At 43.2% G+C, this 17296-nt stretch overlaps 1 protein-coding gene across 1 annotated transcript; it reads right to left on the bottom strand.

Moving 5' to 3' along the window:
- Positions 1-1823: 1823 nt before the first annotated feature.
- Positions 1824-16981, bottom strand: cpeb1b (cytoplasmic polyadenylation element binding protein 1b). The gene is made up of 12 exons (XM_030048434.1): positions 16831-16981; positions 16400-16580; positions 12570-12818; positions 10568-10797; positions 8742-8991; positions 7785-7898; positions 7078-7182; positions 6644-6780; positions 5696-5894; positions 5430-5524; positions 4411-4491; positions 1824-3311 (listed from the first exon to the last, which is right to left on the bottom strand). Exons 1-12 carry the CDS (start codon positions 16843-16845, stop codon positions 3201-3203), a joined length of 1767 nt encoding a protein of 588 aa, XP_029904294.1. The 5' UTR covers positions 16846-16981; the 3' UTR covers positions 1824-3200.
- Between the last annotated feature and the right edge of the window lie 315 nt (positions 16982-17296).

Raw genomic sequence — 17296 nt, 5'->3', positions numbered from 1 at the left:
ACATGGTGATACCAGTCCTGCATCCTTAAAGAAGTATGGAGACTCACCAAAGTGCTCATGCTCTAAGAAGACTAAAAACACATGAGAAAACAATCTTGACTCAGGCTTTCATAATTCATGCATCAAAGATTACTTTTTAGCGTTTCTGCTTTATTTGACAATGGAGAGAAGATGACATGCAGCAAACAGCCTGAGGTCGGATTCGAACCCGGGACCCTGCGATCAGGACTCAGCCTTCACAGTTAGTTCACACTCTACTGGGTGAGCTACTGGTGTGCTGGAGTTCCTGTTTATTACCAGCAGTCATCAGTGCATGACTGAACCACATCCTTAAACCTATCACCTTAGTATCAGCATATTAAATGTGAAAATTGAGTTTTTCAGGAGTTTGAGTTTCTGATTTGGACCTGGATGTTGCAGTTCAGTCCAATGTTTCATCAGGATTAATTTTTTTTTTTTTTTATGCACAGCTTTCCCTGGAGGCTCCGTGTGTTGGAACTGAGCTTGGTGAAAAACTTTGTTAGCTGCTAAATGTTTTACATTAGATCACCTCATTTCTTTCTTTCTTTCTGAATTTAAGATTATAACAGCCTTCCATAAAAAAAAAAAAATGAGCCTGCAGTGATTGAATGGCACCTGTTGGCTTCAATGTAGTTTAGTTTAGTTTATTATGTCGTGGACAGTCCCAATTAATTAACTGCAATTCAATGACAGTAAAAAGGGCAGCTTTAGCCAACATGGCTAATATCCTGCTGTAGTCCCCGGCCAGATGACAATAGGCACCCTAAAAAAACAACCAAAAACAACATATATGATATTTTGTGTGTCTGTCCATGAGGTCACCCGTTTGACAGATGGCAGCCGGCTCTCACTGGGCCAGCCTGTATAAATGAAGGTTAAATTAAAATGAAAAATACTTGAGCGGCAGTTGCAGTGTGAGAGGTAAAGTTGTGTCAGTGCTACAGACACTAAAGGCACTAGAACTGGTTATCATTTTCAAAATGTTGGTATTAACTTGGTATTCATTCTTGAAGATAAAACTGTAGATTCACCCTCTCATCAGGCTCTGAGCAGCCTGGCCTCGTCACATTTCAGTGAGAAATCATGTCAACACAAGGTGCTTGAATGAGAGAACAAAACATTAAGCAGAGGGGATATAAACCATATAAACCATTAACCATTCTTTTTCCTTTTGATGATGAGTGCCGACACATTCGTCTGTTTAACGGCCAGTGTGACTGAGTCTGTGTACTGATGCTGCATGTAAATTAATGTTTTAGCGCCTGGTGATTGTCGTTTCTGCTCAGGGACCACAGATGGAAAATAGCTAAATCTGGCATAAATCTTCATTTCTCATTTGGAGATTGGTGTTATTTCTGCATGGTCCCTGTTTAATTAGAGCTGATCAATCCCATTAGCTCCCACAATGAGACTAAAGCAGAGCCAAGGCTGGTGTGTGTATGAAAACACAAGCAAACTTTGGATTACATGACTTTTGTTATTGCTTCTAATCCGTACTGAGGAGAGGTTTCCTCTGTAAGCCTCTAAATCTCACTTGCACATCTTCCTTGTTTCCTGTTGAGTTTCTGCTGCTTTATGTGCAAAAACACTCAGTCAACATGTCTGAATATGCAGAGACACCATTAATCCAGACTCTGACCTCACTTCAGCACTGGAAAAGAAACAAAAAAAAAAAAAAAAAAAAAAAAAAGACCACAGGCCTCGAAAAAAACCCAAAAAAAACAAGTGAAGCAGTTAAGTTTTGTTCACGATCCAAAAATAAAACTTTTACAGTGAAGAAACGGAGCCAGACACACAGCGAGTAATGCTTAAACACCTTTATTGTGCCCAATCTGAACATACTCCACATCTGTAAGTAGCAGCAAACTTGGCAGACCACAATGAGGTAGACTTTCAAAACTCTAAAAAGCAGCTGGGCTAAAGGACGACAACCTCAGCATGACAAACTTAATGGATAAAGGAAAGACACTTTTGTCTTTGGCACACAGCTTATTATGCATTTATGTCCAACTGGAACAAGAAGGCTAAAGGGGTAAGAAAGCGAGGGAATCGTTTACTAGGGTCTACTCAAGCTCTGGATAGATTTTCTTTATCAGTAAAGTGGAAGTTCTTACATTCAACAGGAAACAAGCAGCTGTTAGAATGAAGGCATTTTGCCCTAAACAATACCTGTCGTCCTGCTGATGTACAAAAAGTGATTAAAAACCACTGCCACCCCTCCTCAAGTGCAAATTAAAAAGTGCAACGATCAAAACTATGTACAATCAAAACAACGTTCCTTCTAGTCTCAGTAAGATCCATCAAAGTTGATTGAAAAACGATGGAAACCCAGTCGAAGCAATGTCCAGTGATGTTACACTTAATAAAACCGGACTTACTAGGCAAGCAAAGTATTACTTCAATTTGTGCCCATTCAGTTGAACTTGGGAAGGCAAAGAAAAAAAAAAAAAAAACAGCCCTACAGCCACAGAAAAATGCATGGGAGGAGAAAAAAGTAAACAGGAGAAAAAAAAAATTAAAAGCTGCCTGGTAGAATTCTGTTCAAAATTTCCATGTCATGACTTAAAACTGTTTGTGTTACAAATTAGTAAAAAACTGCGTAAAAATGTCTGAAATGCGACTGGTTAAATGAAGCCCAACTATCTTCTCACAAAGTAAAAAACACCAGTTGGCTTGCACAGGAAAAAACAGTTGCCAACTGGGGGGAGAGGGAGGGGGGGAAAAACAATTTAAAGGCACTGTATGGCATTTGCCAATGAACGGCAATGAGACTCGCGTGATTGCTCTTCAATATGCAACACATGTAAACCAAAACTAAAAAAGAAGAAAAAAGGGGGAAAAAAAAAAAGGCATATTCATCCACGTCTTAACCTTGGGCTGACTCCCATCATTCTGTCTGGCCACAAGTCTGGGAAACTGCATAAGAGTGAGGGGCCCCTTGTCTTTCCCAACAAGGTCACTGTGCATAGTGCCACTGTGAACAAGTAAACAGCAAAAATGTAGCAAGTGCAATAGTGAACATTTTCTACAGTGATTTCCCCCAGTGCCTGGTGGAGTGCCACCGCGCCCTCACGCCGTGAAGGACGTCTGGCACTCGTGCTCTGCTTGGCGGGCAGCCTCGCCCCCTCAGCGTGGGGCTCTTACTCTGGCCCTTCGCCGCATATTTGGACCCGTCTGCTCTAGCTTGAATCCCCGTTCTTCTGGTTGCGCATCAGGGGCCGGTGGCTGCTCAGGATGTCCATGGAGTGCTGCCAGTGCCAGCAGGAGCAGCAGTAGTACTTGAAGCAGGCCTGGAGAGAGAAGAAAGAAAAAAAAAAAAAAAAAAAAAAAAAAGACAGTGAATGAGCTGCTGATATTTCTGATGTTGGGAAAGCATGGTCTGATAACCCATTTCAAACTAAATTCACACGACAACAGGATTTCATGAAGCTCCAATAAATTAAAAAAATCACCCAAAATAGATACTTTTCCTGCACTTGGCACTAATGCAATCCACCCATCAAGGCAGTTTGTTTTTAGTTTGTGTTGGTGATTTGGCGAGCCTACCAGTCTGTCTCCCTTCACACCGAGAAGCTGGATGGGGATTTGTTTGTGGAGCTGAAGATGTGAAAACCTCAACAACAATGACACAAATACCCAACATCATCATGCCAGACTCTCCTGGGAACTCGCCTGCCAAATAACACCAGGCAACTGTATTCAATTCAACTCAGCAGCAAAGACATAAAGCATAAAATAAATAAAACAGTGACAGACAAATAAATTATGCATAAGAGCTGAAGTATGAAATAAAGTCTAAATAACACTAGGGTTGAGCAGACTAATAAACTGATTAAAAAATAAAATCAGTCTAATAGCAGGATAAAAAAGATCAGTCTGGTAAAAAGATAAGTCCATAAAAAGAGGTATTAAAAGAACATTTAACAATCTGATGGCAGAGGGGTGAGGGACTGAGTAACTTAGTTTTACAGGCAGCTAAAACATACCAACGTCTTGAAGAACATGAGCACAAGAAGCTAAAATGCTTTGAGCCTTATGGAGGATCTTTGGGATAAATAAAGTATATCTATTTAAAGCCAAGGAGTAAAAACTTAGAAAACTAGATCTATTTGCCCAAGTTCTACAGCAAATAGTATGACAAAAAACTTTAAAGACTATGTCGAGTTCCACAAACAAATATCCATCCAGCCCTGCTGTACTGGGGATGGGAGACTGGGAAAACTGGCACCTGGAAGCCTCAGCAAATTAATACATAAAGTATCTGGATGGATGGATTGCACTGGGGTGAGCAGAAAGTGTCTTTTGTATTATAATTTAGAGCCGAGCCAAACGAGCGCCTATAGCCCAGCTGAGCGTCGACGTGCAGCTTCACTTTGATTTTCCACTCACCTGCTCTCTGCAGAAGTACGGCCCGGCTTGGCGACCGCACACTTGGCACATCGAGTCTTCCAGGTAGGGGTCAATCTGGACCTGAGGGACGAGCAAAAACCAAGCCGCTCAGTTATCAAGGCAACCACAGGAAAAAAAAGAAAGAAAGAAAGAAAGCTGCTTACTAGGCTTCTAGGTAAAACAATAGAATTTCTGCACACCTTTGGATCAACAGGTGCATGGGAGAAGACCACAGGTTGACTTAAAAAACTACTGAAACAATTAGTTATTAACCCTCCTATTATGTTTGGGGTCAATTTGACCCCAGCCAACATTTAACGTCTCTAAATAAATGATTAACATCATTTTTGCTTCATATTTAATGTGTTCCTAATGTAATGGGCACTACCGGGTAAAGATGAAATTGACATGATGTTTTCAATGTCCTGTTCACACTTATTTATAACTGATGCATTACTAACAGAAATCTGTACTTAGAAATAATATAAAGCCATTAAAAACACCAAAAATTAATATTTCTTTCCAATTTTAGATCAATGAGATTTTATTGTGATTTGCATATTTTTCCATAGTCACATAATAGGAATACTGGATGTATAAGTGGGGGTGGGGGAGGGGGGTGGGGGGTTGGGGGGGAGAGACACAAACTTTGATAACAATTTTAGTTATAATTTTGTGGAAGTTTAAACTAAATATAAAAGATGTTCAAAAATGTGAACATAACAGGAGGGTTAAAACTCTGTATGCAAGTGAAGAGGTAAGTGTGCATAAATCTGTTCTGTGCTCGTTGTTCCTGCCGTTCGAGGAAGATGTGCAGAACTTTCCACACCAACACTTCGAATGTTGTACCCATAATATTTTTTCTAGCCGACTACAAACATCAAACTGACAGGATTTGAGTGCCGTGTATTTTGACTGAGCTGAATAGTTCATTCATCAAAATGCAGCCACTCTCCTCCACGCCAGTGAGGAAGAATGACCACGAGTCCAGTTACATTTCAGCTCAAAGCATCTTGTACCTTCTTTGTAAACTTGGGGGTTTTGATCTCCACGAATGCTGCACACACAGCCTTCAGGTAACTGCGGTGATTGTTGAAGGTGACACGTCCAGAGCCTGCAGGGAGACATTTGGTGGGAGAAGGAGCAAGTTGGAAAAGCAGCTCTTCCTCCAAGGTTGCATTCTGAAATTTCTACTCATAACTCAAAAGCTACAAACAGCTGCACAACACAAATACAAAAAAAAAAAAAAAGCATTCCCACTGTCCGTTCCTCAGGAAACGCTCACCTATGGGGTATTTGTACTTGTCCGTGTCGATGCCAGCATACATGACGCCGCCGAAGAGGTCGTTCATGATGTTGGCCAGGGCCTCGGCGTTCAGCATGCCATGCAGCGCGCCGACAAACACGGTCTTGCTGGGGTCCAAACGCTGGGAAGGACAGCGCACGTAGTTGCTGTCAGAGATCACCCAGGGAATCACCTGCACCTGTAGGACCAGAGACAAGAGAGACCAGGGTGGAGGTCAGCACAGCTTCTGATCAAGCCCAACTTTTACCAGCCGCCCGTTTTTCAGTTTTTTTTTTTTTTTTTTTTTTTTTTTAAACAGACGCTTTGTTTCTATAATTACATTTACAACAGGCATCTTCTGTGCCTCGTGATCCTTCACTGCTTCCAGCTCTGTTTTTTGCCTCATGACAATCTGAGATAAAAACTCAGCAGACAAAAAAGAACATTGTCATGTTTTGTGAGTTGAACACCAGCCATTCCCATCATTCCTCCTCATCCTTTGATTAAATAATTCAGGCATTACTTTGTTCTCATTATGTACAGACTCCGCGGTTTTGTTTTAAAGCAACAGTCTGGTGGACACACACAAAAAAAAAAAGATCTACCCACCACTGCAAATATTACCCAACATACCTGCACCTGACAGGTAAATATTTGCTTAATTTGCCATCCTGGTTACTCCCATACTCAATTAACTGACAGCCTCTTTGAACATAATTTAAATGGTTTGGAAGGAGGATCAGAAAGGACTGCAATGAGAAACTGTTGACTGTCGAGAGCAAGCTGAGGTGCAGAAATGCTCAAGTCACACTGAACTAACAAAATACAGCCAATCCAGTTTCATGCAAGTTATAGACGGGTCAGTTTTCAGTTGTAAAAAAATGCCACAGAGGGTCTCCTGTATCAAAATGCATGGTTTTAGTCTTGTGTTGTGCACTTTGGACTCACATCCTTGCATCTCATCCTGCGGCTGGACAGCTTGAAGTAGTACTCCCTGTTGTCCTCGGGGTGCATCAGGTCTTGGGTGCAGGCGTGGAGCAGTCCCCTCACAGACTTCTCATGCTCAAACACCAGGTAAACATAACCTGGAACGCACCGCAGAATACTTCCACATATGCCAGAACACAGCAGCACCAGCGTATTCAGGTGTGAACAGCTGAGAGATGACGTCAACACCTGCCACTGTCTGGTCAATATCCAACACTGACTAAATAATACAAACTACGCATTTTGCTACAGGTTTTTGGGAGTGTGTGTGTGTGGGGGGTTAAAACACCTCATGGCTAATTTTGCCCCTAAACTCACCATCATGCCATGTGCTCACCACAGTGCAATCCTGGACCCAGGAAAAAAAAATGTATAGCCTACCAGCCTGTTGTTACCTTTGGGCATATTACCTTTCGGAGGGCAGCGAGGGTGCTTGCCATCCTTACCCGGCCACTCCACAGTCAGCGGGCCGTAGCCACTGAACGTGCTCATCAGGCCAGCTGAAAGAGAGCAGGAAGCGGCTGAAAACAGTGTTATGAATATTTAACATCGACACCAGCAAGGGATTTTTTGATTCAGCAGCCAACTGTGAATTTTTCAGCTCGAGTGAAAATAGACCTTTCCTATATGGACTGTGCACCATATGGCTACGCAAAGGTACTCAGAAGGCTGCTTTCTTAAATAACCAACATCACGCAGGAATAAAATGTGACTCACTGAATCCACAAGAGTCTCAGAGTTACATAAATTGGGTTTGACTGGAGAGCTAAGACCGTTTAGGCCCCAGTCTGCACAAATACACCATTTTATAAAGAACACATTTGGACTGCATGCAAAAACCTGCATGTTTTGTTCCTTCTTTATTTGTGATGAAAAATAAAACGGTCAGGTGCAGGATTATGTCTTATATTAGATAATCAACATTCTGTTTCAATCACCGAATTATGGAAGCAAGACACCATCATCATCATCATCATCCCATCTGCTTGTGACTAAGCACAACTTTACCATCTCCCCTACAACATGAGGAGCAAGCATGCAGAAATGGAGCCTCAAAAGCATTCGACAGTTCAACAGGCAGCAGGTGAGCGGCAGCAGGTACCTTCAGTGATGTCCCAGGGCACTCCACCAAGGAAAACCTTGCAGGAATACATCGGATTCTTGTTGTTTCTGGGAGGCAGCTGGCCACTCCAGGTGAATTTAGCCTCATTCACAGCTGATGGGTTATGAAGGCAGAAGTTAGTCACATTTTAACACACGCACGGTTTCCGCTACATGTAATTCATCGTGGCGCACCGCCACGGCAAAATAAAAGCCGCCACACCTTCGGAATGATGATTTTTTTTTTCTTCCAGATGTTAAAACAATTTTAAATGGATATATATACACATATATAGGCTATGTAGCCTTTATTTGCGCAAATATAATTATAATCAGTTTGAAATGATAATTTAAATATCATGAAATGTTACATTACACTGCAATTAACTTTAGTCATCACTCGCCTGTTTGATTATTACTGCTGTGCGCTCGCAGACGGAGAGAAAAGGGCAAGAGAAAGGTACCTGGGCAAGATTAAATCCATTTTTTTGGTCAAGCCTGTGAAAACGACCCTAATGTTATCGTTAATGTTTACATTGTAGGGCCCATAATTTCCACGATCACGAAATTTGCCAAATAAAACACAATCTATTTTTTAACACAGAATATCACCGAATTTGACATAATTTAAATGAAATGCTGTTTTTGTGTGGAATATGAACGTATGTCTGGGGAAAATCACATGGAGGGAAGCAAATCTGGGAGGCACAACCGCTCCAGTGGTTTCACCTGCACCACCAAGAAAAAACATTACAACTGCACCGGCACCGTACGAGTCCAAAAGGCAGAGAAACTTTCCAGATATGTCAACGATGCTGAAGCCCTCCCCCACAGTTTCAAAAAAAATCCTAGAGGAAACCCTGCACACGTTCACAAGCCAAGTCACAAAGACCAGCACATGTACACTATAGTGAGAAAGTGAGAAAAGAGGCCAGTGGTCGGTGGCGTGTTCCTCTACCTGCAGCCTGTCTGTGCAGGCGGGCCTCCCTCTCGATGCTGAAGGCGTTATCCGACTGGTCGAGCATGTCCAGCCCGGGCCACAGAGAGCCACCAGGCCAGCGGCGGGACATAGCGGAGGCAGGCGTGGCGCTGGGCGGCGGGGTCAGAGGGCAGCCGCTGTCCTGGTGGTGGCGAGAGGCCAGACGCAGCGGCTCCTTCTGCATGTTTGGCATGACGTAAGGCAGGGGAGGGGAAATCCGCAGGGAGGACTGACCACACGGACAAACGCACAAAAAAGTTTGTTACTAGACATTAGACATTTCATCATGATACGATATTATAGAGAGTCTTTGGACAACGACATTTATAAATATTACAAAATAAGCCATGATGTCATTTCAATTTGATTCAATTCAGGAGCCTATGATTGATAGGAGGCAAATTTATCAGCCCATGTAAAGTCCCCATGAAATGACCTCACATTTGTTTCCTGTAAACCAGCTTCTTAAATACTGACATCATCCTGCACTTGTGGGTAGGACTGTGCAATATGACCTAAATCTCATATCCAGACATCGGTCATTGCATATCCCAATATAGATCATGAACATTTTCAGTAAACCACATGGACAGGCCTACTGCTTATTACATTCTTTTATACATAAATAAAAAAGGTAGTTCATATTTTGTCCTTTTATTGGGATTTTCAAATTTTCAATTGAACAGTAAACAGTAAATAAAATATGTAAAACTGAAGTGTAATGATTGAGTCTACTGACGCTCTGTATGTGCTTCCTGATGCTGGCACAATTTTTTCCCCAGGTAACACAATAGTGCCATGAATGCACCATATGGAGTGACACTTCTTCAGTCAATAATCAAGACCATTTACTTTTCTGTCAAAACGCCGCCACAGCTACACGGCAGGTGTGTGGCTCCTGCAGAGGCTGCCGGGGCTTCCTGCTCCTCTCCAGAACTGAACCTGCACCGAGTGTGACGCGAGGCTCATCCCCAAATCCTACAGACTGTGAGGTGAGGTGTCACTAAATTCAGTGAGAAATAACTCCAAACGTTGCTTTGGAGAGAACATTTTGTTTCAGCGAAAGCAGCCATGACGTCTGTTTTTCTCTGAGCTTCATTAGCATTAGAGTTAAAAAGACACTGTCGGTGTTTTAGTGATCGGTGAAGTGACACACTCACACCGTGTCGACCTTTACTGTGTAACTACCGCTACACTTCCACACTGGTTTTAAATTACACTGTGTTATTATGAATGTTATGCTGTTAGTTTATTGTGTGCAGTGCAGAGGAACACCAAGCATCACCCAAATTACATTTAATATGAACGAGTTGATTTGAGACGACAAAATAAACGCTAGAGCAAAACATGGAACAGACATTTTTCTACGGTCACGATACATACTGCCGTATTGCACAGCCCTACGTGCGGGTAGTAATTAAAATTTCAACCAATAAAACCTTCAAATCTTTAACCATCTTTTCTCATCCACCCACCCTTTCAAATAAATCCCTGGTTCTGATGTAAATTAGCCTGACTGTGTGTCAGGACAGAACCTGACAATTGGAGGTGATGGGCCTGTTTTCAATTGTATGACCGCACAAGTGCTGTTATTTTTTCCTCAATTCTCTAAATAAGCGTGTGTGTACAGACAGAACATGAGTGACTCGGGCTAATAATTGTGGTTGTTGAGTCCCAGTGTGAACCGGGTCTCAAGCACTCGTCAAATTAGTCTCATATTGTGGTTGTCCAAACACAAAGGATCCCTCTATCTCAGTGACCCGAAACACAAAAGGGGAGTTGGAAAGAGACTCGTGAGTCGTTACCAGCAAGTCGCAGAGGTGGTCGGAGCCGGAGCTGAAGCCGCTGGTCTCGGAGTCCACAGGGCTGCTGGAGCGCGAGTCCAGGAAGGAGCGCGAGTCCAGCCGGCCTGCCATGCGAGCCATGCCGGGGAACTTCTCCAGGAAGTCAGCAGCTGCGGCCATGGGCTCAGCGGGCAGGTAGCCTGGGGGTTTGCCCAGGATGTTCCCCAACGGGCTGTTCAGCATGCCCAGCACTGGAGAGGAGGACAGTGACTCAGCATTTACACACTGAAATAAAACATCTTTTCATAGGCATCACAAGGGCCGGTGGAAGTAGCTGATTCATCTAAACAAACAGACTGGTTTAAAGAACTACTCCAGTGTTGTGGGACAAACATCCTTTTCCTGACTTCCCCAGACTGAGGCAAGATGTTTGATACCATTTTCACCTCTGTATGTCCAGTGGTTCAGTTCCAACACATAGCTTTGGAAGTGCTGTAAGGTTCATTTTTTCACTTTGACAGAGCCAGGCTAACAACTCCCATAGACTTCAAGTCTTTAAGCTAAGCTAATGCCAAATGCTACCCATAGGAATCGAACCACTGTACGTACAGAGGTGAAAATTGTTGATTATTGAAGATCTTCTCTCAGTCTGGGTAAGTTGGAAAAAATGGTATTGCCCAAAATGTTTGAGTATTCCTTTAAAATGGAAGTTGTGCCAAATCTGCACTGGTGCCATATAGTTTGTGTGAGCTGAAAGGCGTGCCACACTGCAAAAACTGTGTGGAAGGGAGTTCACAGCGTTCAAACTGAATGCCAACAGCAACCAAAAAGGATTTTCAGTTTTTCCTGCCATGTTGTTTAACTTGATGGCCACTAAATTTGTATCACGAAGGTCCAGCTGTTCATTTAGTGAAACCATCGTATCCCAAAGACCCCGACACTGACGGTTTACTGTCCAGTGATTGACTGCTTAGCAACAATTCCTCAAGTATTAAGTTCTTGTTCGTCTGATAACAGTGAGTCAGCTGGCAGTCGTGGCAAATGTGTACTGTGTGGCCTGTAACAGTGTACTGAACACGAGGCTCTAGGGGATTATTTCAGCTGTAGGCAGCATTCAAAGCTCTGGCCCACTTTGCAGGCCCAGTTTAGAGTGCTCTAAATGAAGTTATGCCTGGCCGGTATGGACGTGCAGCGATGCAACCACGCCGCCACAAATGGGTCACGACAAAATGGGGCAGGGTGGTGGTCGGTGGCTACTCTCTTAAGACAGAAACACTCATCTCAGAGAAGTAAGTAGCGTTTTGGAAAGGTGTAAAATGCAGGACGAGCACCCACGGTTTTAGCTGAGTGATTGGCAAAAAGCAAAGCGAGTCAAACCATGCCAGAACACAAATGTCATGGCATTTACAAGCCAACACATCGCCTAGGTCACACAGCTTTGTGGGATTTTTTTATTTATTATTCCACTCTCTAGTTAATACTCTACCCGGTGAAAACCAACATCTTGGCCTTGACAGATTAAAATAAATTTAAATCCATAGAGTGACTGACACACTGATCAACAGGTATTGTAGACAAGTATTGGGACAGAAGCTTAACTTTTACACTAAGCGATCTTCAAATGTCTTTCCATGCCAAAAAAAAAAAAAAAAAAAAAAAAAAAAACACACACCACAATGAGCTGCTTGACGGGAGTGTTTTGTGCCAGCCAATTTACCAGAGATGCAGCAGAGCAAAACTGCCACATCATCCTCCCTGGTGACGCTACAGCCTGTCCCCACACACACACACACACACTCATGCAGCTGAGTAACCAACTGCCACATAAATCTGTTCACTCCAGTGTTTCACCTAACAGTCAATTTACTGTAAAATCTGCTCCACAGTGCCACTTCACTCCGATAATCTCTGCCACAAACCGATTTCTGGGCTGTTATGTGGTAAAGGCATGCAAGGCTGTGTCACCGCTTCACTGTGTTTCTTCCACAACAACAACTTCTGTAAATCAGCTCCCGGCACTTACTGGAGGGCGAGTTGGTCTGAACGTGGGAGGTGGTGGTGTGTGTGTCAGTTTCCTGGCTGCTCCACGGGCGCTCCCAGCCTGACAGGCTGAGGGACTGGAGGCCCAGGCCCAGGTCTGTGACATCCGGCAGGCCCCTGGACGACGGCATCTCCTGGGAGAGAGACATGCCGCCCGCACCGCCGGCACCGCCTGCACAGCTGGGGAAGAGCATCCTGCTGCCCGCCGCAGCCAGCTCCGATTCTTTCCGGTCTGAGGATCCAGTTCAGAGACGAGGACAGACACAGAGAGGGAGAGAGGGGTGTTAGATGGCCACAGGGAGCTCAGCTGTTAGTCTGCATTCACCTAAGCAGAGGAGGGCAGGGAGAGAGAACACTGAGTTGTTGCACAGGATCAGCAAAATGGCTTCTGTAAACACCTGAATAATATAAAATATAAAAACTGCTTTAAAAACAAAAAACCCCTCCCAGTTGCAGCTCGTCCTCCCATCTCGCCCTTTCGGGGGGGCTAACCTGCCGCCACTGTGCCTGGTGCGACTGCCATGCATCTCCGTCCGCATCACTGACCCACCTAGCAGCATGTGACATGGCTGCTGATGCACTCACACACCCCTGCTAATGACATCAGCTCCCCCCCCTCCTCTTCACCACACACACCCTTGCCTAACAACTGTGTAATGAAAAAATTCCTGTCGGAGATATTGGCTTGTTTATAGAAGTGCTCGTGTCCCTCTGGTAGGCGCAGCACGTCTCAGAGCCGCCGCTGCTGCTGCCACCGCCGCCGCTGCTGCTTAGTGTGTGTTTGGGCTCGTTTCCTGAGTGAGCTGGAAGAGAGGCAGGAGGGGAGGGGCAGAGCTACAGCGGCTCGGGGGGAGGCAGGAGCGAATGAGTCAGCACACTAGAAATAAAAGTACTTGAGATTGTTCAACATCACAACACAGAAGCGGCTGTGAACTGGAATCAAACCCCTTGTGTTTAGCTTATTCCCTTGTTTTTTTTCCCTTGGGTTATGACACACACGCACACACACACTCACTTGGAAAAGCAGAGCAGAGCTGTAGGAGGAGCAGCTGACTGATCAGATGTTGGGAGAACGGAGTGATTTGCACCGCCAGCTCCTCCCATCCCTCCCCAGGACTGGAAAGCTTCCAGCTGCTAGCTACAGCCCTGATTCAGCAACACCAGGGAGGGGAGGGAGGAGGAGGAGGAGGGGGAAGGCCTGGGGTCGTGCAGGCCACAGGAAAAGTTTGGTTCAAGCTGGATTACACTGACAGATTCACTCTGTACTGTGGTCCACATTCAGTTTAACGGGGAGGGAGGGCATAATAATTACAGGGCGTCGTTTTATACTGCTGTGTGGCTCTAGTTGTCGGAAATCGGCCAAAAACCCAGACACCTTTACTTTATAATTTCTCTTTTCTTTCATCTTGCAACAAGCAAAGGAAAAAAACAAACAAGGCTGCTGCAAAGGGGATTTCATTTCAGGAGCCAAGTGAGTGCGCGGAGAGAGGGCTTAAGAAAATTAACAATTCAGGGAAAGGACACAAGCCGGAGCGAAGCTTAAATCTTGGCAAATATCTCACTCTCCAAAAAAAGCTTACAAGTGCTGCAATGCTGCAGACCGAGCGATGCAGCATGAATCAGCTGCTGGCACTTGAATGATAATGACAAGCTGCAGGGGAAAAACAGATGACAGCTTTAAGGAAACTCAAAGTGTTCTTTCAGTCCACCTTTGACCTCACAGATTACATTTAAAAAGAAAAAATAAACAGGAAACTAACATGTAAATACTGCAAATAATGCCTCTGTACGTTGCATTTATGAGCCCGTTGTATTGTTTACTGGTGTTAACTGGACAGATACAGCAAAAAGGTAAAACTGCAACTCCTCACATGCATTAGTCACATTTAACCTTTCAAAAGAAGTGAAAAGAAAAGAAGCTAATTTGAAAAAAAAAAATAAATTGGTGAAGCTTTAGAAAAACATAAGTAAACCATATTATCATATCAGTGATGCTAGATGTCAGATTGCCGGTCACAAGCATTAAACAACTGTAGAAAATTAACCTAACCCTAACCCTAACTATGAAGTTATTCAGACTGTACTCATAATATGTAACCTGCTGATGTAGGGGAGAGTGGGGTAATTTGTGCCAAGGGGCAAGTAGTGCCACCCCTGTTATCTAGAAAACCATAGAAGAAGTTGGTCATGTGACCACATATTTTTGAAGAGGCATCCATTTCACTCATCCTGCAAAGAAGGGAGACACATGGCTTGAGAGGTAAGCACATTTAAGTTCAAAAAAATTTTTTTTGCCCTCCAAAGTAAAATTTCTATGATCAAGGTTTTTTGATTGCTGTGTTTGAACAATTATAGAAAACTTTGAAAACAGTTCACACAGGTTTTAGTACTTTAGTAAGCTACACCATGAGTCCATACAGTTAGCATGATGTTAGCTCAAAACAGCTGGGGGATGCATTTTTTTCAAAATGGTGGGCTTGGGGTAATTTGTGCCAAAGGGCCTGGGGTAAGTTGTGCCAGTGGCACAACTTGTGATTATATACTATATTTTACTTTCTTGTATTTTATTGTTATTGTACATTATTTTCTTACCTTTGATCACTAAAACTATTCAGATTCAGATGAAGATGATTTGCAGGTGCTCATTTTGGAAGTTTTATTTTGTTCTGGGTATGTGTTCATGTGGCGCTAGGCCTCGTTATAGAAAAGTGGCCTGTGATCTTGTTAAAATAATAAATAAATGTTAAATATATAATTTTGTATTGAATTTGTTTTGCTTTTATATAGCATTATCATTTGTGAGATTAAAATGATCTGTTTTACTTCAATTATCAATGGCACAATTTACCCCAGTGTATTCTCTCTAATGGCACAATTTACCCCGCACTGGGGGCAAGTTGTGCCACAAAACCACTTTTTTTTCAAAAGCTATATTTCTCAAACAGTTTATATAACATCCAAAGTGATTGTTCCCAGGGATGCACAACATCCTAAACTATATGTGCATATTTTAGTTGGAGGCATTTCTGTAATCCCCTTGCTTTAAAGGCACTTTAAGTAAAAATTGGCACTATTTACCCCACTCTCCCCTATTCATTTTGTTAAATATACATTACTTTTTAGTAGGGGGTGCAAATCCAGGACAATGATATAAGTCAAATGCTGATTAAGTTTTAATCGTGTAAAAAAAAAAAAAAAAAAAAAAAAAAAAAAAAAAAAAAAACAGATCTTGATCTTGGCCCCACAATAGGTGAAGTTACTGAAAGGTATAAAAGCAGGTGTAATAGAGATTTTGAATCAGTTGTTCCATGGACCAGTTCACTTTATTTTAGTCTGACTATGGCAATATCACTCTACATAGTTACTGATGAAATAAGAGGGGAAGAGGACTGTCACTCATCTGGGCCAAGTGCAAAGGGAATGGTAATGGCAATGCATTTTTTGGGCCCAGTGTATTGTGTATTGCAACTCTTGACATGCACTTATCACATTAACCCCCTGACACCTGGGCAAGTTCATCTGATTTCTTCGAAAAACATGAGGAAAAGGCTATAAGCAAATTTGGAGGAAAATACTGACAATTGGTTTAGAGTTAGAAGGAAAAAACGTGAGAAAACTGTATTAAAGTCAGAGGAGTGATGCTGGATCAATGTCAGACTGCCTGTCACAAGCTTTTAACAATGCAAGAGTGTGCAAGGCATAGAAACTGAATTAATCCCTTTCGGTTTCTATGGTTCAAGGGCGCAAAACTCGTCCAGAGCTTAGAGAGACGTGTGGAAAAAAAACAACAACAACAAAAAAAAAACACTTAACCACAGAGCAGCTCTCGTTTCCCCTTGCTGCTGCCGCTGTGTGCGGTGCACACGCCGGTGAAGTCCAGCGCGTTGCCCAGCATGGTGTTCATGCGGCGGAAGATGTCCGCGTTGCTGCAGGTGGACAGCGCCGGAGACTCGGGGTCCCAGCGGTCGGTGGCGGCGCCGCGGGGGTCGTCTGTCTGCGGGGCGCAAACACCGAGCCTCGTTAGGGACCACAATCACTCCAGAAAACTCACTTTTTACTGCGGTGAACGTTTCACTGCAACCTCAACACAAATTAGTTGCTGTTTTCTTATGCGCAAGTGTGGTGGAGCTCAGGTCTTGGATGTAATTTTAGGCCTCGACACTAAAGGTCACGCCGCTCCGCACACACACACGCACTCGGTTTAAACTTTATTTTAGTGTTTTTTTTTATTCGTGTGGACTCACCAGAGAAAACGCCATGCTGCCGGTAGCCTATGAGAAAATGTAAAAGTTCAGCCGTTGGCTAAAAGTTCATATTTATGAGGGTTTGTCATCCAGCTAATTAAGCTCTCAATTTAGTGAACGTGCGTTTGGCTAATGACACGAGGGCGTCTCCGTCTGTTCACGTGCTCTGACCTCAACATCAAGGCGCACCGCAACTGACCAGCTCACATGTACTTAAAAAAAAAACAAAAAAAACGGATTTAATGCCTTGCTTGCTTGACTTAAAAAACGTGGGTGATATTAATGTGGAATATTTTGTTGTGTGGTTAAAAAAAAAAAAAAAAGGACTGGACCGGATGTATGTCCATCAAAGGGAGGAAATGTAGTCCCAGGGTCTTTTCTTTTTTTTTTTTTTTTTTGGAGAACAATTCTTTATTTCAAATCCATAGCCTCACTTAAGAATCTCACAGTTTGTACGAGGATCATG

This window comes from Myripristis murdjan, chromosome 3 (assembly GCF_902150065.1).
Source record: "Myripristis murdjan chromosome 3, fMyrMur1.1, whole genome shotgun sequence".
NCBI classification, from domain to species: domain Eukaryota; kingdom Metazoa; phylum Chordata; class Actinopteri; order Holocentriformes; family Holocentridae; genus Myripristis; species Myripristis murdjan.
This window is presented reverse-complemented; position numbering and strand designations above follow the sequence as displayed.

Excerpts from the sequence above, each read along its gene's own strand:
- cpeb1b (XM_030048434.1), bottom strand. Across the intron at positions 10,798-12,569 it reads TCAGACCAACTCGCCCTCCA|TGCTGGGCATGCTGAACAGC; the intron begins GTAAGTGCCGGG and ends CCTCCTCTCCAG. Across the intron at positions 3,312-4,410 it reads CGTACTTCTGCAGAGAGCAG|GCCTGCTTCAAGTACTACTG; the intron begins GTGAGTGGAAAA and ends TTCTCTCTCCAG.